Raw genomic sequence first — 23,932 nt, 5'->3', positions numbered from 1 at the left:
AGTTGTCTTGTTAGTAGAGCAATTTCTTGTTCATCGAGATTTTCCAACTCTTCGTTTAATTCGCCGTCGTTTTCATCTTCATCGATAAGTATTGCTTTTAAAGCCATACTTTTTCTTTTCTCTTCCACTTTAGGGAGAGGTTTGTCGGGAGCATTGTCTTCCTTCTATGCACGAAGGTTCCCGAACAAACTATTGATGGAGTATGCATTTAAATTATGCATTTCTTTAATAGTGTAACTTTAACTTTCCAACTCAAAGGCAAAGCTTTTAAAATCCTTCGGTTTTTCTCGTTAGTAGAGTAAGCTTTTCCGAGTTGTGCAAGTTCATTAATAATACGAGTAAATCTCGTTTCCATATCGATAATGGTTTCACCCTCGAGAAGTTTAAAATTCTCGTACTCTTGAATTAAAGTATCCATTCGGGAATCTTTAATAACCAAGGTACCCTCGTAGGGGATAACCAATTTGTTCCATATTTCTTGTGCGGACTTGCAGTTATTAACACGTTTGTATTCTTTTTCTGCAAGTGCACTAGTTAGAACCATTTCCGCTTTCGCAGTAATGTTCATAACTTGTTCCACGTCAAGTGTGTATTCACTTACTTTCTTCTCGATGAGAATATCATCAACGAGTTTAGTAGGAACTTCAACACCGTCTTTGATAGCCATCAAAACTTTGACTCATTGGAATTTAGCATAAATTCTAAATCATGTTTTCCAAGTGGCAAAGTTGGTGTCGTCGAATAGGGGAGGTCTCGAACTAGAGTGACCTTCACCACAACCAATAGTACTCAGATACGCCATCAAAGATCTACTTTTTGTTGCGTAAATCGGCTCAAATTAAGGCTAATAAACACGGTCAAAAGCGATGCTCTGATACCAACTGTTAGGCTCGAAATAGGGGTTAATAAGCTAGAAGGGGGGGTTGAATAGCTTATAACCTTTTAAAATTTAGAGCTTGGCATTTTTGAAATTTTCTTTACCATTTAAAAAATCGTTACTTGAAAACAAGTAAATCGAGTGCGGAAAGTAAAGCGGTAAAGAAATAGAGTACAACACAAGGATTTTATCCTGGTTCCCGGTGACAAACTCAGCAAAATTGGATTCCATTCACCCCTAGTCCAGTTCCCGAACTCCTCCCAGGATTCGAGATTTTCTATACTACAAGGTTACTCCTTTATAGTAGGCAGGGAAGCATTTACAACACTATGTATTTATCTTGGAACTTAACTACCCGTTAATCCCTCAAAATACAATAGCAAAACCTACTAGATTAATCTTGGAACGTAACTCCCTGTTACTTCCTCGTAATCTAAGTAGAAACCTTGCAAGTTTATCTCACAACGTAGCTCCCCGTTACTTCCTCACAACTATGCAATATCCTTTGCGTAGACTTCGTATCTACACCCTTTCCTCCTCTTCACGGTGCGTAGACACCCAACTCCCAGTCGGTGTAATATCTGGGATATATCATGTAATTATTTTTGCTAATAAATAAATATTATGCATATTCAGTATTTATTCTCTGAATTATTTGTTAAGTGGTATATGTGTTTGGATGTTTAAAAATAATATAAATTGAGTATTTTAATTTTTATATATCCAAAATAAAATATAGATAATTGTCATATCTTCCTATTTATTTTTATGATGATTTATGATTTTATAGGAAATTTATGGATTTAATAATTTCTTTTTTCGAGTATTTATAAACTATTTTATATAATCGAGAACTAGCCAACTTCACCCGTTTTTACGTTTTTATAACCCGAAACTCTTCCGAGAACTCCTTCCTAACCTAATTGCAATATTTCGAGCATTTTCCATGTTTTGACTTTTTCGATTCGGCGTATGGTTTGTCCTATGAGCATCCCGGCGCAATATTTTCGATACAAAATTCGTTTCGGTAAATCAATAAAACTCGTATTTTCGATAAATGGAATCTTTTTATTAAACTATTATAATTATCACCTCATAATACGTGTAACCAGGCGCTGAGACCAAGACTGCATTACAAATTGTACAGTTTTGGATAATAATCCCGAAAATCGGTATCGTTTGGATCTGTTTTTATAAATAAACGTACTATTTTATATCCAGAATGACCCAACGGGATACTAATTTTCCGTAATTATAAATAGCCTTTATCGTATTTTATTTCATACCGAAAATCATTTGCAAACAGTAATTATAGAATTTTCCAGAGAAAATACTTATATTCATAAAACTTTCTGAGAATCAAACTACGATTTGGAGGTGTTATTGAAATCTGCTCGGGAAGCTCTAGTAACCAAAATGGAGGTTTTGAAGTGTTCTATCAGTTTCTTCAAGTTTCAGAACTGCAGAATCAAAGGTTTATTTTCTATATTTTTATTTATTTTCGAATTATTTTGATTAAAAATATGAACTTTTGTTTGGATGATTGTTTGAATGATTTGATGATTGCATATTGTAGAGCTTGTCTTCTTGATCATTTTAATATATCATATGACTGATTTGGAGTTCAATAACATGTTCAAAATTGAGTTTAATTTTTGAATTTTGAAATTAGGGTTTATAGCCTGTATAAATGTTCTTAATTGGAATTTGCAATCGATTAATGTATATTATAACAACCGACGATTCGTGGTTTGCTCAAATCGAAGCAAACAAGTTCACCGGAAACCGACGAACTTCTCGGCCATTTTTCGGCCAATTATGGAATAGGTTGTGTGTTTTGATTGCTGGTATAAGTTCCTGGTGGTCCATACTTTAATTCTGGAGAGTGTGGTGGCCTAAGGTGGCCGGAATCGTGTTCTCCGGCCACACTCCGGCGAAGTCGACGGCGGGGCTGGCAAAATTGCAAACAGGCCCCTGTAGTTTTGAAAGATAAACAGTTTAGTCCCTGTAATTTGTAAACTTTGCAAAAATAGAATTCATGTTTATAAATTATTTAAAAATCCTATTTCTTATTTATTTTAATTATAAAAATTCATTTTTAATTATTAAAAATTTCAAAAATTATTATTTTAAATTTAAAAATTATTTATAGTTCTAAAATAAATCTGAATTAATTAGTTAATTAATTTTATTTAATAATTAATCAGTTAATTGGTCAATTAATTTGAAAATTAATTGATTAATTGATTTAATTAATTATTAATTGATTTTAATTAATTATTTTATTTGAATTAATTGTTAGGTCACACACACTGTAGAGGGGTGAATACAGTGTAAAGTACAATCAAATCGAACTTTAATATCTCAAGTAACAGAAAACAAACTTTATTGAAACAATAATCTCTGTTACAGTATGGAACTGTTACCTCTCAGTGATGAACAAATATCACAAGAGCTGCTAGGGTTACAATGAATAATATTCTCGAATATAATAACACTTATAGTGTAAACCCTATGTCTGTGTTTATATACTACACAGTTACAAGATAATCGCTAATTGATATGGAATATAATTCTGCTTCCTAAAATATATCAATCAGATATCTTTTCCTCCAAGTATTCTATTCTTCATAGAATTCCTTCTTCATGCATATCTCTTCTTATGTTTATCTCGATCTTCTTTCATTTAATCAACTACTGTCCTAATCTGAACATCCTTCAGCACTTAAGTTCTGATATCCATCTTCTGATGATTATCTCCTGATAATATAAGTACTGATATCCTTAAGTCCTGACTTCCAGTAAGTACTCATTTATCCTGCTTAAGTAAGATCAGAAAACTAAACATAAATCATATTAACCATGACATTATCAAATATATCTAACAATCTCCCCCAACTTGTAAATTAGCATAATATACAAGTTTAATAGATATTTGATGATGTCAAAAACATTAAGTACAAATGCATGAGAATTAGACTAGATAACTACAACTTACAGTCCTTAAAGCTTTACCAATATTTAACTTCTGATAACAGCTTCAGTCTGTACAAATATCAGAATTTAATCAGTTGTAGATCTTGACTTGGCTTCATCTTCTGATCTCTCTGATGTCAGGAGTTGTTCTGAGATAGTTCTTCAACAAACATCTCTCAGCATATCTAAGTTCATCAATCATCCTCCTTTTAGCATCTTTAAGCTCTGCATTATCTTCACCAATTTGAAAGATTGCAGCCCTGAGATCATTAATCTTTGCTTTTCTTATATCCTGATCCAGTCTGATGAAATAAGCTTTATCAGACTCAAGATTGAATTACACAACCTTGTAACCCAGAAAGGTAGTTATAATCTTAGCAGTATTGGGCTTCATTTCAACTATATCACCCTTATGATCTCTGTACTTTGGAACATATGTGCTGTCAGACTTAACAGAATAAAGCCTTTTCTGTCTCTGAATCTGATCCTTCAAATAGTTTGCAGCACTTCCTGTCAATCTGTCATCCACTTGAAGTAAGAATAGTACATGCTCCAATTCTTCAAAATACTTCAATGGAATGGCATTTTGCCTTATATGATAAACCCTACCATCTGTCATGAAGTACAACAAGATGTGTTCTTTCAAGTAGGTATGGTAAACCATTTGTACAGATTCCAGATGATTCAATCTCTCAGGAGTTGCTCCAATACCTGGTTCACTCAAGGAAGTTAGATCATTGGTAGTGTTCTGTATTCTTCTTTCATCAGCACTTCCCAATCCAGTTTTATCTCTTGCTTCCTTTCCAGTAACTACTCTTGCTTCAAAACCACCTGCAGCAATCTTCAAAGGTTGAGTCTGTTTTGCTTTAGTGAATCCTGGTAGGAGTGTCTTTGGTCTAACTTCTGATATCAAGTAAACTTGAGCTATGTCAGAGGTTACTTGCTTCTTTGGAATATCAGAACTTACTGTCTCTTAACTCTGAACAACTTGAGCCATGTCAGAGGTTGTTTTAAGAACTTTTCTTGAAGTCAGAGCAAGATCATCCTTTTCATCAGTTGTTTCTTCATTCTCAGGAGGCACATAAACCTTGATAGGTTCACCAACCTTTTCTTTACCCTTGGATCTTGGATCTATCTGTGGTTGTGATTTAACTAATGTTGCTTCAGTATTTGTCCTTTCTCTTATCACAATGCCTTTGAGTTTTGGAAGTGTCTTTTTACCAGAAGCTTCAGATTTAGATATGACTTTTTCTGATATAAGTCTGGCTTCTTCTTCCATTAAACTCTCCAAGTCCATTCCTGGATTTTCCTGAAGAAATAACTGTCTTGACATTTCTTCATCAAGATCTAAAAGTTCATCAGAACTTATCCTTTTACCAGTAGCAGAACTAATTCTTTTTCCAGTATCAGAACTCGTCCTATGACTTGTGATTTCAGCTTTTCTTGACGAGAAACCTCTAGCTTGACTATGACCTCTACCCATTCCAGAGTTTCCTTGATCATCCTTCCCTTTCAGTGTCTTGTCAGTCTTGCATTTGGACTTAATTACTTTCTCCCCCTTTTTGGCATCAGCAGGTAGTAGAAGAGAGATAAACAATTCCACTGAGGCTTGGATTTCAGTAAGTCGAGATTGCTGAGAAGCTTGATTTTGCAGAATATCATCAATCTGAGCTTGTTGTTTCTCTTGAGTCTTCTCAATATAAGCAATCCTGTCAAAGCTAGGTTGGAAGAACTTTTTCTTGTCAATTTTATGAATTTGGTCCTGTTTGATGAATTCGTCCTGAATCTTGTGTAGCTCTGCATGAGTAGTTGAATGGAGACCTTGTAGATGTTTAGTACTCAATGCAGTGACTCTAAGCTGGGTTTTGAAATCATCAGAATTTAACATTTCATCAGCTTTTGTCAAGTGCTCAGCTAGATGCTTTGCAGATGGAACACAGGAAACTGAGTTCCATTCCTTAGTCCACTCCTGTCCTGCAGGAGTTTCACTCCAAGGTACTGGTGCTTCTCTGGTAACAAACTTCTTAACAAGTTCAGATTTAAGAATAGTTTGTTGAGGAGCATGTCCTGAAGGACCTACTTCATCAGCATTTGTATTTGGAGCAGCATCACCAGTATCTCCAGCATTTGCAACATCAGAACTTACTGAATCAGTATCTTCTGATAAAACAAGAGTGTGAGTAGCAATGGAGGATTCAGCATCCTCTAGTTGCTGATCTGGTTCTAAGTTCTCATGAACAGCCATATTCTGATGCTCACCTATATTCTAATCATCAGCATCTAGATGCAGAGAAGGTGTTGAAGAGAAGTCTGGATTTTGAGCAGCATCAGTAAGCGGTGTTGTTGATATATTAGTTGTTGTTGGAGCTTCTAAGAGAATTACTTCAGGCACAACCAGGTTCTGAACATCAATTTCAGTACTTGTGCCTGGAACAGCAGGAGATACAGACGTTTGAACAGGAGACACAGATGGTGTGTTGGCCTTGTCAGGAACAGCTTCCTGAGATGGAGTTGATGAAGAAGAAGTGACTTTAGCAAATTCCTTTTCTTGTGAGATCAGAGATTCCTGATCTCCTTCCTTAGCTGCTGCTTCTTCATCATCTGAAACTGGCCTTTCTGCTCTCTGTTTCTTGTATCTCTTTGTAGATATGGATTCCTTGGGAGTGCCAGGAACAGTCATTCTTCTAAGCCTCTTGAGAAGCCTAGATCCCCCAATTCCAGAATCCTTCTGAGAAGTCACTATCTCAGCTTCTTTGAGAACAAGTTCTGATGTAGAAACCTGTTCCTCACTGTCAGACTCATCTCTCAAAGCAATTCTTCTTCTCTTTTGAGGTGTTTGAGGAAAAATCTTTATCCTCTTAGGCTTGTAAGATGAAGGCTTCACAGTAGGTGCTGAGGATGAGGGTTGAACTGTCTGTGAAGTGGAGAGATAGGATTTGATATACTTCCTGAGGGTTAGTTGAGTAGTATGAGTGGTATGTTATGATGGTTGTTGTGGTATTTGGGAGGTGGTTGTTGGTTGAACATCAGGATAAACAGATCTATAGGAATCAGTATCAGCATTTACTAAGATCTGTTTTACAGACTGAGGAATCTATAAAGGTCTAATCACTTGTTTCTTAGTGTCAGCATTTACCAGGTCATTAAAGTAACGTTTTACAACTTTGAAAGGTGGAGTTAAGGTACTGGTTAGTCGAGGTTCATCAGTACAAAAAGTATATATAAGTTGACAGAATCTAGCAAAGTAAACAACATTCCTAGCCTATGGCATCCTATCCCCAATAAAACCTATTATAGTCGTTGCAAAATCAAAATGAGTTTGGTTTATAATGGCATACCCAATGTGCTGACTCATTATGGGGAGGCATCAAAATTCGAACACTTGTTCCCAAAAGCTTTAGTGATGCAGTCGAAGAAGAAGCTCCATTCCCTTCTGATATGAGCCCGTTTCAACTGCCCAAGCTTTGCCAAACTCTGTTCATACCCCAAACTGGCCATTAACTCCTGAAGAGCTGATTCCTCTGGAATTGAAAAAGTACATCCTTCTGGGAGATGTAGAGCCTTGCGTATTGTACCAGGAGTGACTGCACATGGAGAATCACCCACTTCGAAAATAATACTAGGAGTATCAAAGTTTCCAGTCCTCCAAAGTGTCAGAACTTGTTGGATTTAGAAGACTGAAGGTTGGGTCAATGCATACCCGATTTCACTGTGTGCAAGAAGATCTTGCACAAAATGCAATTCAGACGGAGCTTCAGCATTATCAAGAATTGCAGCATAGTTGTTTGGAACAAATTTAGCTCCATCAATGATTAAATCCTTAGGTGCCATGAAATTAATCGAGATTTATAAGTGCCTGTGAGGTGTTTGATAGAATGTCTATATGAAAAACCAACGTTAGAAGAAGAAAGAGAGTAAAAGCAAATAGAGAGAAAAAGTATGAAAGGAAATAAAAGATTAAAAAATCCTCTCTCTGTCTTACTTATACTTTTGAAAAAGAATGTAACCGTTGGACACCTGTCAGACATGCAGTAAAAACGAATAGTTAATGGGCACGAGAAAACAGTAAACATTACTTACCCACTTGCAGATTTTCAAGGAAAAAACCGTTCCACTTACCCAGTTATTGCATTAATCAAGGTGAATCAGTTTTAATTCAAAATTGAAATTGTTCCCACTTATTTAATTATTTTTCACTGCAACATCAGTATTCTGAAGAAAAAAAATTCGAGTGAAAATGACCATAATAAATCAGATGAGCAAGTACTGATAAAGTAAAATCAGAACTTAAGTTAAAACAGAATTTATATGGTCATCGGAATATGAATATGTATCAGGATTTATCAATGCATTACAAAATATCTCAGAGACAAGATCTTGAAACAAAAACAAATTTCATTAATATATCAAGAGAATACATTCATGAAATGTAAATTACATCAGAACTTTTTACAAGATTGCCCTAAGCTGCTAAACCTAGCGTCAACAGCCTTTGTCCTAGCTCAAGAAGCAGGGCAAGGCTGATGATGAAGAAAAACAGGAAGAAGAAAATAAATCATTTCTTCTTCATACTCTCGACAAACAGAATAGCGAGTCGAATGATTCGCTCTTGCTGGCGGAGAGCTTCCAGCCTTTCCTCCTCCAATCGCTCCAGATGGCGATGGTAGTCCATGTAGAAGAACAGGAGGTGGGTGAGTAGCTCCTGGGGAACTGAGTCCCATATCTCATCAGGAATGGCAGTGACGTGCCATTCCTGGTGCCAATCGGCACAGCTCAGCTCCATGTTGAATGTTTCGTAGTTCAAAAACATATTATAATTGACCATGGTGTTTTTGATATAAAGATTATGAAGGTGAGTTTGTGATAAAAGATTTGATGGGAAGACTGATGTGAAGTGGTTGCTTATATAGGCAAGAGAATGCCAGGAGACGCAAAGAAATTTAATGCTGACAGGTAGAATTAATTCTACCTCGTCTCCCCAGACTTGGAAAAAGAAAAACATTCATCGGAAAGAGAAAACATGGTTTAATGCGCACAAGAAGCAAGTAAAAGTTGACTGTTCATTTACGAGTACCACTATCCCTAACTATAGTGACTATTAATCTTCCACTTCAACATATTCTGGTTTAAACTGAGACTGTTGTCAAATTTTATTCACAAATAAGTCAAGTAAAGAATCAGACTGTAATATCAGAACTTAGACTTATATCAGAACTTAATAGTCATCAGAACATAATTTCTTAATTCGAAAAAGGAATGCCTGTTTTAGGAAGTCCTCACACAAATTCTGATTTATATTTTTTAGAACTTAATCATCAGAACATGCAATCAGAACTTGTCCTCAGAATTTGTGCAATGTGACACAATGACTGTTCATCTAAAACAACATAGATCACCACAGTGATTTTCATCATTCATATGGAGTGGTTAGTGTGTGCATCGAGCTAAATATCAGACAAGGAGTAAAGTCTGATTCACTTCAGTACATCTTAGAAATAAGGCATAATTAAAACTTTGCTAAAGAGCTGTCATTATTCTGAAACGTACTATTGAATGAGTTTATACTTGAGTCCACCTCAACTATTTTGTGCTAATTTTGTGCATCTTTTTAAATTCCATTTTACAGTGGCTTCTCAGTGTAAGTGAGTCACGACTGCTTATCAGAATTTATGCTATTATCAGAGTATTTTTCCAGTAATCATAGAATGTGAAAAGTCACCAAGAAAATATTTTGCTTTTCTAATGAATATTTACTTAATACCAGCAATGCACTTGGGTCGTCCCTTCCACATTTCTACTCTAGATCCCAAAGGAGTACCTGATTTTAATCCATGATTATTTTCTTTTTCTTTTGATAAGAGAGGTTTACCAGCACTTAGTACATTCAACAGATTTACTAGCATCAGAACTTAACAGATGAGAAGCAATATTCTAGTTTGTGACTTAGTAATAAGATAGAACAAGTAAACTCAACTAAGCTCAATTATCAGAATTTGCTTGTGTAAATAGATTTCCACAGTAATAATTACTTCTTACATGGGATCCCTTGTTTATTGAAGACTACTAGGTCAGCATCTAGCACAGTTATCCTCATAGGATTGAATAGTTACCTAAACAGACATATCACTATCAAAGTTTAGAAACATTTATCAGACAACAGTCAGTACTTAAACACATTTTTCAATTAAGCACAGAATACACAAAGAGATTAAATTCTGTAAATACTGATCATAAAGTCTGATGCATCAGAACAAAACTAAGCAGATTTAGAGAAAGAACCTGAAACCATTCCAAGTTCATTTACCAATCTTATAAAAGTAGCTTCACACAATGGTTTTGTGAAGATATCTGCTAGTTGTTGATCTGTTGGAACAAAGTGCAATTTCACTGTACCTTCATCCACATGTTCCCTGATGAAGTGGTACCTGATGTTGATGTGCTTTGTCATAGAGTGTTGAACTGGATTACCTGTCATAGCAATAGCACTTTGATTATCACAGTAAATAGGGATTTTGAAATATGTTAACCCATAATCCAGTAACTGATTCTTCATCCAAAGAATCTGTGCATAACAGCTTCCTGCAGTAATATATTCTGCTTCTGCAGTTGATGTGGAAATTGACTTTTGTTTCTTGGTAAACCAAGAAACCAATCTGCCTCCAAGAAATTGGCAGCTTCCACTTATGCTTTTCCTGTCAATTTTGCAACCTACAAAATCTGCATCTGAGCAACCTATTAGTTTAAAATCTGATTCTCTGGGATACCACAATCCCAGATCAGCTGTTCTCTTAAGATACTTGAAAATTCTTTTTACAGCTGTTAAGTGAGGTTCTCTTGGATCTGCTTGAAATCTTGCACAAAGACAGGTAGCATATATGATATCAGGTCTACTAGCAGTTAGATAGAGTAGAGAGCCAATCATACCTCTGTAATCAGTAATTTCTACTGATTTACCAGTATCCTTATCCAGTTTTGTTGCAGTGGCCATGGGAGTGGATGCACTTGAACAATCTTGCATTCCAAATTTTTTCAGCAAGTTTCTAGTGTACTTAGTTTGACAAATAAAAGTGCTTTCTTCATTTTGCTTAACTTGAAGGCCCAGAAAATAGCTAAGTTCCCCCATCATACTCATCTGATACCTTGACTACATCACTTTGGCAAACTTCTTGCAAAGTCTGTCATTTGTAGACCCAAAAATGATATCATCAACATAAATCTGGACCAGAAGTAAGTCATTTCCATGGTTGAGGTAGAACAGTGTTTTGTCTATAGTTCCTCTGTTAAATCCACTTTCCAGAAGAAACTGAGCTAAAGTCTCATACCATGCTCTAGGAGCTTGCTTAAGTCCATAAAGTGCTTTATCAAGCCTGTAGACATAATCTGGATGTTTAGAATCTACAAAGCCTGGAGGTTGTTCAACATATACTTCCTCCTCCAATTCTCCATTGAGAAAAGCACTTTTCACATCCATTTGAAAGACAGTAAACTTTTTGTGAGCAGAATAAGCCAAAAATATCCTTATGGCTTCTAACCTAGCAACTAGTGCAAATGTTTCATCATAATCAATTCCCTCATGTTGAGAATATCCTTTTGCAACCAGCCTTGCCTTATTCCTTGTAATTATGCCATCACTGTCAGTTTTGTTTCTGAATAACCCCTTTGTTCCAACAACAGATCTATTCTTTGGTCTTGGCACTAGGGTCCACACTTTGTTTCTTTGAAATTCATTTAACTCTTCCTGCATTGCTTGCACCCAATCAGCATCTTGAAGAGCTTCTTCCACTTTCTTTGGCTCAGTCTGAGAGGGAAAAGAATTGTAAAGACATTCGTTTGAAGTACCTGTTCTAGTTCTGACACCTGCATCAGGATTTCCAATTATCAAATCAGGTGTATGTGATTTAGTCCACTTCCTTGCAGATGGAAGGTTTTCTCTAGAACTGGATGCTCCCCCATGATCCATGTTGTCTTCAACTTCATTTTTTGATGTTCCCCCTGAAACTATGCTCTCTGAGTTGGATTCTTCAGAATTTAGATTTTCAGAACTATCAGAACTTGGCTTATCAGAACTTGACGAATTAGAACTTGAAGAGCCAGATGTATGTTCTGATGCTTCTTGAGATGTGGTAAGATCTTGAGTATGCTCCCCCTGCATAGGTGCATCTTCCTTTGACGTAGTCACCACAGTTTCAATAACATCAGAGTTTAATCCATCAGAGTTGGCATTATCAGGACTTAGATTGTCAGGATTTTCAGTATCAGAATTTGAGTCTTCATTTTCAAATCTCAGCTGATCATGATCAATAAAATCTTCAAGTCCAGTAATCTTCTTGTCATCAAAGGAGACATTGATAGATTCCATGACCAATCTTGTTCTCAAATTATAGACTCTGAAGGCTTTTGTGGAAATTGGATATCCAACAAAAATTCCTTCATCAGCTTTTAGATCAAATTTGGATAGCTGTTCAGGATGAGTCTTAAGAAAAAAAGACTTGCATCCAAATACATGAAAGTACTTCAGATTTGGCTTCTTTTTCTTCACCATCTCATATGGTGTTTTTCCTTGCTTGTTAATGAGTGTTGCATTTTGAGTAAAACAAGCAGTCTGCACAGCTTCAGCCCAGAAATAGGTTGGAAGCTTTGCTTCTTCAAGCATTGTACGTGCAGCTTCAATGAGAGTTCTATTCTTCCTTTCAACAACTCCATTTTGTTGTGGAGTTCCAGGAGCAGAAAATTCCTGCTTAATTCCATGGTTTTTGCAGAACTCTTCCATTATCAAATTCTTGAACTCAGTGCCATTATCACTCCTTATGGTTTTCACAGAATCTTTGACCAATTTATCCAGATGTTTGATATGATCAATCAAGATAGATGCAGTTTCACTTTTTTTATGCAAGAAATACACCCATGTGTATCTGGTGAACTCATCCACTATGACCAACGCATATTTCTTCTTTGCAATAGACATGACATTCACTGGACCAAGTAGATCAACATCTAGTAGATGATAAGGCTCAAGAATTGATAATAGATCAAATACTGACTTTGGCAGTCCTCTCACAAGATCTTTCTTGACTAGTTCATTTATATTATTGAAATTTAAAATAGAGAGTTTCTTGTGCCAATTCCAGCTTTCTTCAATTGATGCTCTACTCATCAGACATATTGCAGAACCATCAGTACTTGTTGAAAGCTTAGCTTCATAAATGTTACCACGCCTGTATCCTTTCAGAACAACTTTGCCTTTAGATTTACTCATAACTTCACAGTGTTCTTCAAAGAAATCAACATGATAACCTCTGTCACAGATTTGACTTATACTCAGCAGATTGTGTTTAAGTCCTGAGACTAGAGCTACTTCTTTAATGATGATATTCCCAAGATTGATATTGCCATATCCCAATATTTTTCCAATGTTGCCATCTTCATAAGAACCACTTGGGCCAGCTTTCTCCACAAAGTCTGATAGCAGGGCCTTATTTCCAGTCATATGTCCTGAACATCCACTGTCCAGAACTAGAATATTTTTCTTGTTGCCCTGCAATCACAAAGACCACTAATGATTAGTTTTAAGGACCCAAACTTGCTTGGATCCTTTGGCCTTATCAAGTTTGTTAACATTTGCAGCGGATTTAGCACTGGAGTTTATGTTAACATTTTTCTTATCAGAACTTACACTATCAGACTTTGAATCAGAATTTAAACTAGAAGGAACAATGGAAACTTTCTTCAAAGAAGGTTTTATTTGATAGTAATCATAGTACAAACTATGATATTCCTTAAAAGTATAATTGGAATGCCATAAACTACCATAATGAAAACAAGGATTTTATGGTTTATATCTAACAGACTGACTCTTAACTCCTGATTTTGAAGGTAAGGAGTTTATGTTCTTATTCTTCCTGTAAAAGGAAGCCAGATGGTTAGAACTTCCACAGTTATGACACGTTTTCCTAGGAACTTCAGGAACAGGCTTATAATTATTGCTTTTATTCACACCTTCCTTTCCATTCCTATTTTTCCTAGGTGATTTTACCTTGTTTGCATTCTTCACATCTTTCAGCTTATGCTTAAGCTGCTTCTTAGTCATTAAGCCTATGTTTACTTCAGCTGTCTTTTCCTGTTTTAGTTTGTCAGAAGTTAATTCCTCTTTAACTTCTGATTTCTCAGTTATAAGATAATCGCTAATTGATATGGAATATAATTCTGCTTCCTAAAATATATCAATCAGATATCTTTTCCTCCAAGTATTCTATTCTTCATAGAATTCCTTCTTCATGCATATCTCTTCTTATGTTTATCTCGATCTTCTTTCCTTTAATCAGCTACTTTCCTTATCTGAACATCCTTCAACACTTAAGTTCTGATATCCATCTTCTGATGATTATCTCCTGATAATATAAGTACTGATATCCTTAAGTCCTGACTTCCAGTAAGTACTGATTTATCCTGCTTAAGTAAGATCAGAAAACTAAACATAAATCATATTAACCATGACATTATCAAATATATCTAACAATCTCCCTCAACTTGTAAATTAGCAAAATATACAAGTTTAATAGATATTTGATGATGTCAAAAACATTAAGTACAAATGCATGAGAATTAGACTAGATAACTACAACTTACAGTCCTTAAAGCTTTACCAATATTTAACTTCTGATAACAGCTTCAGTCTGTACAAATATCAGAATTTAATCAATTGTAGATCTTGACTTGGCTTCATCTTCTGATCTCTCTGATGTCAGGAGTTGTTCTGAGATAGTTCTTCAATAAACATCTCTCAGCATATCTAAGTTCATCAATCATCCTCCTTTTAGCATCTTTAAGCTCTGCATTATCTTCACCAATTTGAAAGATTGCAGCCCTGAGATCATTAATCTTTGCTTTTCTTATATCCTGATCCAGTCTGATCAAATAAGCTTTATCAGACTCAAGATTGAATTCCACAGCCCTGTAACCCAGAAAGGTAGTAATAATCTTAGCAGTATTGGGCTTCATTTCAACTATATCACCCTTGTGATCTCTGTACTTTGGAACATATGTGTTGTCAGACTTAACAGAATAAAGCCTTTTCTGTCTCTGAATCTGATCCTTCAAATAGTTTGCAGCACTTCCTGTCAATCTGTCATCCACTTGAAGTAAGAATAGTACATGCTCTAATTCTTCAAAATACTTCAATGGAATGGCATTTTGCCTTATATGATAAACCCTACCATCTGTCATGAAGTACAACAAGATGTGTTCTTTCAAGTAGGTATGGTAAACCATTTGTACAGATTCCAGATGATTCAATCTCTCAGGATTTGCTCCAATACCTGGTTCACTCAAGGAAGTTGGATCATTGGTAGTGTTTTGTATTCTTCTTTCATCAGCACTTCCCAATCCAGTTTCATCTCTTGCTTCCTTTCCAGTAACTACTCTTGCTTCAAAACCACCTGCAGCAATCTTCAAAGGTTGAGTCTGTTTTGCTTTAGTGAATCCTGGTAGGAGTGTCTTTGGTCTAACTTCTGATATCAAGTAAACTTGAGCTATGTCAAAGGTTACTTGCTTCTTTGGAATATCAGAACTTACTATCTCCTGACTCTGAACAACTTGAGCCATGTCAGAGGTTGTTTTAAGAACTTTTCTTGAAGTCAGAGCAAGATCATCCTTTTCATCAGTTATTTCTTCATTCTCAGGAGGCACATAAACCTTGATAGGTTCACCAACCTTTTCTTTACCCTTGGATCTTGGATCTATCTGTGGTTGTGATTTAACTAATATTGCTTCAGTATTTGTCCTTTCTTTTATCACAATGCCTTTCAGTTTTGGAAGTGTCTTTTTACCAGAAGCTTCAGATTTAGATATGACTTTTTCTGATTTAAGTCTGGCTTCTACTTCCATTAAACTCTCCAAGTCCATTCCTGGATTTTCCTGAAGAAATAACTGTCTTGACATTTCTTCATCAAGATCTAAAAGTTCATCAGAATTTATCCTTTTACCAATAGCAGAACTAATTCTTTTTCCAGTATCAGAACTCGTCCTATGACTTGTGATTTCAGCTTTTCTTGATGAGAAACCTCTACCTTGACTTTGACCTCTACCCATTCCAGAGTTTCCTTGATCATCCTTCCCTTTCAGTGTCTTTTCAGTCTTGCATTTGGACTTAATTACTTTCTCCCCCTTTTTGGCATCAGCAGGTAGTAGAAGAGAGACAAGCAATTCCACTGAGGCTTGGATTTCAGTAAGTTGAGATTGCTGAGAAGCTTGATTTTACAGAATATCATCAATCTGAGCTTGTTGTTTCTCTTGAGTCTTCTCAATATAAGCAATCCTGTCAAAGCTAGGTTGGAAGAACTTTTTCTTGTCAATTTTATGAATTTGGTCTTGTTTGATGAATTCTTCCTGAATCTTGTGTAGCTCTGCATGAGTAGTTGAATGGAGACCTTGTAGATGTTTAGTACTCAATGCAGTGACTCTAAGCTGGGTTTTGAAATCATCAGAATTTAACATTTCATCAGCTTTTGTCAAGTGCTCAGCTAGATGCTTTGCAGATGGAACACAGGAAACTGAGTTCCATTCCTTAGTCCACTCCTGTCCTGCAGGAGTTTCACTCCAAGGCACTGGTGCTTCTCTGGTAACAAACTTCTTAACCAGTTCAGATTTAAGAATAGTTTGTTGAGGAGCATGTCCTGAAGGACCTGCTTTATCAGCATTTGTATTTGGAGCAGCATCACCAGTATCTCCAGCATTTGCAGCATCAGAACTTACAGAATCAGTATCTTCTGATAAAACAAGAGTGTGAGTAGCAATGGAGGCTTCAGCATCCTCTAGTTGCTGATCTGGTTCTAAGTTCTCATTAACAGCCATATTCTGATGCTCACCTATATTCTGATCATCAGCATCTAGATGCAGAGAAGGTGTTGAAGAGAAGTCTGGATTTTGAGCAGCATCAGTAAGCGGTGTTGTTGATAGATTAGTTGCTGTTGGAGCTTCTAAGAGAATTACTTCAGGCATAACCAGGTTCTGAACATCAATTTCAGTACTTGTGCCTGGAACAACAGGAGATACAGACGTTCGAACATGAGACACAGATGGTGTGTTGGCCTTGTCAGGAACAGCTTCCTGAGATGGAGTTGATGAAGAAGAAGTGACTTTAGCAAATTCCTTTTCTTGTGAGATCAGAGATTACTGATCTCCTTCCTTAGCTGCTGCTTCTTCATCATCTGAAACTGGCCTTTCTGCTCTCTGTTTCTTGTATCTTTTTGTAGATATGGATTCCTTGGGAGTGTCAGGAACAGTCATTCTTCTAAGCCTTTTGAGAAGCCTAGATCCCCCAATTCCAGAATCCTTCTGAGAAGTCACTGTCTCAGCTTCTTTGAGAACAGGTTCTGATGTAGAAACCTGTTCCTCACTGTCAGACTCATCTCTCAAAGTAATCCTTCTTCTCTTTTGAGGTGTTTGAGGAACAATCTTTATCCTCTTAGGCTTGGAAGATGAAGGCTTCACAGTAGGTGCTGAGGATGAGGGTTGAACTGTATGTGAAGTGGAGAGATAGGATTTGATATACTTCCTGAGGGTTGGTTGAGTAGTATGAGTGGTATGTTCTGATGGTTGTTGTGGTATTTGGGAGGTGGTTGTTGGTTGAACATCAGGATAAACAGATCTATAGGAATCAGTATCAGCATTTACTAAGATCTGTTTTACAGACTGAGGAATCTGTAAAGGTCTAATCACTTGTTTCTTAGTGTCAGCATTTACCAGGTCATTAAAGTAACGTTTTGCAACTTTGAAAGGTGGAGTTAAGGTACTGGTTAGTCGAGGTTCATCAGTACAAAAAGTATATATAAGTTGACAGAATCTAGCAAAGTAAACAACATTCCTAGCCTATGTCATCCTATCCCCAATAAAACCTATTATAGCCGTTGCAAAATCAAAATGAGTTTGGTTTATAATGGCATACCCGATGTGCTGACTCATTATGGGGATGACATCAAAATTCGAACACTTGTTCCCAAAAGCTTTAGTGATGGAGTCGAAGAAGAAGCTCCATTCCCTTCTGATATGAGCCCGTTTCAACTGCCCAAGCTTTGCCAAACTCTGTTCATACCCTAAACTGGCCATTAACTCCTGAAGAGCTGATTCCTCTGGAATTGAAAAAGTACATCCTTCTGGGAGATGTTGAGCCTTGCGTATTGTACCAGGAGTGACTGCATATGGAGAATCACCCACTTCGAAAACAATACTAGGAGTACCAGTTTGACCACCATTATCAAATTTTCCAGTCCTCCAAAGTGTCAGAACTTGTTGGCTTGAGAAGACTGAAGGTTGGGTCAATGCATACCCGATTTCACTGTGTGCAAGAAGATCTTGCACAAAATGCAATTCAGACGGAGCTTCAGCATTATCAAGAATTGCAGCATAGTTGTTTGGAACAAATTTAGCTCCATCAATGATTAAATCCTTAGGTGCCATGAAATTAATCGAGATTTATAAGTGCCTGTTAGGTGTTTGATAGAATGTCTATATGAAAAACCAACGTTAGAAGAAGAAAGAGAGTAAAAGCAAATAGAGAGAAAAAGTATGAAAGGAAATAAAAGATTAAAAAATCCTCTCTCTGTCTTACTTATACTTTTGAAAAGGAATGTAATCATTGGACACCTGTCAGACATGCAGTAAAAACGAATAGTTAATGGGCACGAGAAAACAGTAATCATTACTTACCCACTTGCAGATTTTCAAGGAAAAAACCGTTCAACTTACCCAGTTATTGCATTAATCAAGGTGAATCAGTTTTAATTCAAAATTGAAATTGTTCCCACTTATTTAATTATTTTTCACTGCAACATCAGTATTCTGAAGAAAAAAAATTCGAGTGAAAATGACCATAATAAATCAGATGAGCAAGTACTGATAAAGTAAAATCAGAACTTAAGTTAAAAGAGAATTTATATGGTCATCAGAATATAAATATGTATCAGGATTTATCAATGCATTACAAAATATCTCAGAGACAAGATCTTGAAACAAAAACAAATTTCATTAATATATCAAGAGAATACATTCATGAAATGTAAATTACATCAGAACTTTTTACAAGATTGCCCAAGCTGCTAAACCTAGCGTCAACAGCCTTTGTCCTAGCTCAAGAAGCAGGGCAAGGCTGATGATGAAGAAAAACAGGAAGAAGAAAATAAATCATTTCTTCTTCATACTCTCGACAAACAGAATAGCGAGTCGAATGATTCGCTCTTGCTGGCGGAGAGCTTCCAGCCTTTCCTCCTCCAATCGCTCCAGATGGCGATGGTAGTCCATGTAGAAGAACAGGAGGTGGGTGAGTACCTCCTGGGGAACTGAGTCCCATATCTCATCAGGAATGGTAGTGACGTGCCATTCCTGGTGCCAATCGGCACAACTCAGCTCCATGTTGAATGTTTCGTAGTTCAAAAACATATTGTAATTGACCATGGTATTTTTGATATAAAGATTATGAAAGTGAGTTTGTATTAAAAGATTTGATGGGAAGACTGATTTGAAGTGGTTGCTTATATAGGCAAGAGAATGCCAGGAGACGCAAAGAAATTTAATGCTGACAGGTAGAATTAATTCTACCTCGTCTCCCCAGACTTGGAAAAAGAAAAACATTCATCGGAAAGAGAAAACATGGTTTAATGCGCACAAAAAACAAGTAAAAGTTGATTGTTCATGTACGAGTACCACTATCCCTAACTGTAGTGACTATTAATCTTCCACTTCAACATATTCTGGTTTAAACTGAGACTGTGGTCAAATTTTATCCACAAATAAGTCAAGTAAAGAATCAGACTGTAATATCAGAACTTAGACTTATATCAGAACTTAACAGTCATCAGAACATAATTTCTTAATTCGAAAAAGGAATGCCTGTTTTAGGAAGTCCTCACACAAATTCTGATTTATATTCTTCAGAACTTAATCATCAGAACATGCAATCAGAACTTGTCCTCAGAATTTGTGCAATGTGACACAATGACTGTTCATCTAAAACAACATAGATCACCACAGTGATTTTCATCATTCATATGGAGTGGTTAGTGTGTGCATTAAGCTAAATATCAGACAAGAAGTAAAGTCTGATTCACTTCAGTACATCTTAGAAATAAGGCATAATTAAAACTTTGCTAAAGAGCTGTCATTATTCTGAAACCTACTGTTGAATGAGTTTATACTTGAGTCCACCTCAACTATTTTGTGCTAATTTTGTGCATCTTTTTAAATTCCATTTTACAGTGGCTTCTCAGTGTAAGTGAGTCACGACTGCTTATCAGAATTTATGCTATTATCAGAGTATTTTTCCAGTAATCATAGAGTGTGAAAAGTCACCAAGAAAATATTTTGCTTTTCTAATGAATATTTACTTAATACCAGCAATGCACTTGGGTCGTCCCTTCCACATTTCTACTCTAGATCCCAAAGGAGTACCTGATTTTAATCCATGATTATTTTCTTTTTCTTTTGATAAGAGAGGTTTACCAGCACTTAGTACATTCAACAGATTTACTAGCATCAGAACTTAACAGATGAGAAGAAATATTCTAGTTTGTGACTTAGTAATAAGATAGACCAAGTAAACTCAACTAAGCTCAATTATCAGAATTTGCTTGTGTAAATAGATTTCCACAGTAATAATTACTTCTTACATGGGATCCCTTGTTTATTGAAGACTACTAGGTCAGCATCTAGCACAGTTATCCTCATAGGATTGAATAGTTACCTAAACAGACATATCACTATTAAAGTTTAGAAATCAGACAACAGTCAGTACTTAAACACATTTTTCAATTAAGCACAGAATACACAAAGAGATTAAATTCTGTAAATACTGATCATAAAGTCTGATGCATCAGAACAAAACTAAGCAGATTTAGAGAAAGAACCTGAAACCGTTCCAAGTTCATTTACCAATCTTGTAAAAGTAGCTTCACACAATGGTTTTGTGAAGCTATCTGCTAGTTGTTGATCTGTTGGAACAAAGTGCAATTCCACTGTACCTTCATCCACATGTTCCCTGATGAAGTGGTACCTGATGTTGATGTGCTTTGTCATAGAGTGTTGAACTGGATTACCTGTCATAGCAATAGCACTTTGATTATCACAGTAAATAGGGATTTTGAAATATGTTAACCCATAATCCAGTAACTGATTCTTCATCCAAAGAATCTGTGCACAACAGCTTCCTGCAGCAATATATTCTGCTTCTGCAGTTGATGTGGAAATTGACTTTTGTTTCTTGCTAAACCAAGAAACCAATCTGCCTCCAAGAAATTGGCAGCTTCCACTTATGCTTTTCCTGTCAATTTTGCAACCTGCAAAATCTGCATCTGAGCAACCTATTAGTTTAAAATATGATTCTCTAGGATACCACAATCCCAGATCAGCTGTTCTCTTAAGATACTTGAAAATTCTTTTTACAGCTGTTAAGTGAGGTTCTCTTGGATCTGCTTGAAATCTTGCACAAAGACAGGTAGCATATATGATATCAGGTCTACTAGCAGTTAGATAGAGTAGAGAGCCAATCATACCTCTGTAATCAGTAATTTCTACTGATTTACCAGTATCCTTATCTAGTTTTGTTGCAGTGGCCATGGGAGTGGATGCACTTGAACAATCTTGCATTCCAAATTTTTTCAGCAAGTTTCTAGTGTACTTAGTTTGACAAATAAAAGTGCTTTCTTCATTTTGCTTAACTTGAAGGCCCAGAAAATAGCTAAGTTCCCCCATCATACTCATCTGATACCTTGACTACATCACTTTGGCAAACTTCTTGCAAAGTCTGTCATTTGTAGACCCAAAAATGATATCATCAACATAAATCTGGACCAGAAGTAAGTCATTTCCATGGTTGAGGTAGAACAGTGTTTTGTCTATAGTTCCTCTGTTAAATCCACTTTCCAGAAGAAACTGAGCTAAAGTCTCATACCATGCTCTAGGAGCTTGCTTAAGTCCATAAAGTGCTTTATCAAGCCTGTAGACATAATCTGGATGTTTAGAATCTACAAAGCCTGGAGGTTGTTCAACATATACTTCCTCCTCCAATTCTCCATTGAGAAAAGCACTTTTCACATCCATTTGAAAGACAGTAAACTTTTTGTGAGCAGAATAAGCCAAAAATATCCTTATGGCTTCTAACCTAGCAACTAGTGCAAATGTTTCATCATAATCAATTCCCTCATGTTGAGAATATCCTTTTGCAACCAGCCTTGCCTTATTCCTTGTAATTATGCCATCACTGTCAGTTTTGTTTCTGAATACCCACTTTGTACCAACAACAGATCTATTCTTTGGTCTTGGCACTAGGGTCCACACTTTGTTTCTTTCAAATTCATTTAACTCTTCCTGCATTGCTTGCACCCAATCAGCATCTTGAAGAGCTTCTTCCACTTTCTTTGGCTCAGTCTGAGAGAGAAAAGAATTGTAAAGACATTCGTTTTAAGTACCTGTTCTAGTTCTGACACCTGCATCAGGATTTCCAATTATCAAATCAGGTGTATGTGATTTAGTCCACTTCCTTGCAGATGGAAGGTTTTCTCTAGAACTGGATGCTCCCCAATGATCCATGTTGTCTTCAACTTCATTTTTTGATGCTCCCCCTGAAACTATGCTCTCTGAGTTGGATTCTTCAGAATTTAGATTTTCAGAACTATCAGAACTTGGCTTATCAGAACTTGACGAATCGAAACTTGAAGAGCCAGATGTATGTTCTGATGCTTCTTGAGATGTGGTAAGATCTTGAGTATGCTCCCCCTGCATAGGTGCATCTTTCTTTGACGTAGTCACCACAGTTTCAATAACATCAGAGTTTAATCCATCAGAGTTGGCATTATCAGGACTTAGATTGTCAGGATTTTCAGTATCAGAATTTGAGTCTTCATTTTCAAATCTCAGCTGATCATGATCAATAAAATCTTCAAGTCCAGTAATCTTTTTGTCATCAAAGGAGACATTGATAGATTCCATGACCAATCTTGTTCTCAAATTATAGACTCTGAAGGCTTTTGTGGAAATTGGATATCAAACAAAAATTCCTTCATCAGCTTTCAGAACAAATTTGGATAGCTGTTCAGGATGAGTCTTAAGAAAAAAACACTTGCATCCAAATACATGAAAGTACTTCAGATTTGGCTTCTTTTTCTTCACCATCTCATATGGTGTTTTTCCTTGCTTGTTAATAAGTGTTGCATTTTGAGTAAAACAAGCAGTCTGCACAGCTTCAGCCCAGAAATAGGTTGGAAGCTTTGCTTCTTCAAGCATTGCACGTGCAGCTTCAATGAGAGTTCTATTCTCCCTTTCAACAACTCCATTTTGTTGTGGAGTTCCAGGAGCAGAAAATTCCTGCTTAATTCCATGGTTTTTGCAGAACTCTTCCATTATCAAATTCTTGAACTCAGTGCCATTATCACTCCTTATGGTTTTCACAGAATCTTTGACCAATTTATCCAGATGTTTGACATGATCAATCAAGATAGATGCAGTTTCACTTTTTTTGTGCAAGAAATACACGCATGTGTATCTGGTGAACTCATCCACTATGACCAACGCATATTTCTTCTTTGTAATAGACATGACATTCACTGGACCAAGTAGATCGACATCTAGTAGATGATAAGGCTCAAGAATTGATAACAGATCAAATACTGACTTTGGCAGTCCTCTCACAACATCTTTCCTGACTAGTTCATTTATATTGTTGAAATTTAAATGAGAGAGTTTCTTGTGCCAATTCCAGCTTTCTTTAATTGATGCTCTACTCATCAGACATATTGTAGAACCAGCAGTACTTGTTGAAAGCTTAGCTTCATAAATGTTACCACGCCTGTATCCTTTCAGAACAACTTTGCCTTTAGATTTACTCACAACTTCACAGTGTTCTTCAAAGAAATCAACATGATAACCTCTATCACAGATTTGACTTATACTCAGCAGATTGTGTTTAAGTCCTGAGACTAGAGCTACTTCTTTAATGATGATATTCCCAAGATTGATATTGCCATATCCCAATATTTTTCCAATGTTGCCATCTTCATAAGAAACACTTAGGCCAGCTTTCTCCACAAAGTCTGA

The 23,932-nt window shown here is 36.2% G+C and overlaps 1 protein-coding gene across 1 annotated transcript; it reads right to left on the bottom strand.

The window, feature by feature from the left end:
- Positions 1-208: 208 nt before the first annotated feature.
- On the bottom strand, positions 209-667 carry LOC141660551 (uncharacterized). The gene has a single exon (XM_074467546.1). It carries the CDS (start codon positions 665-667, stop codon positions 209-211), a length of 459 nt encoding a protein of 152 aa, XP_074323647.1.
- Positions 668-23,932: the final 23,265 nt, after the last annotated feature.

The sequence above is a fragment of the Apium graveolens genome, chromosome 5, assembly GCF_009905375.1.
Source record: "Apium graveolens cultivar Ventura chromosome 5, ASM990537v1, whole genome shotgun sequence".
Lineage (NCBI taxonomy): Eukaryota > Viridiplantae > Streptophyta > Magnoliopsida > Apiales > Apiaceae > Apium > Apium graveolens.
This window is presented reverse-complemented; position numbering and strand designations above follow the sequence as displayed.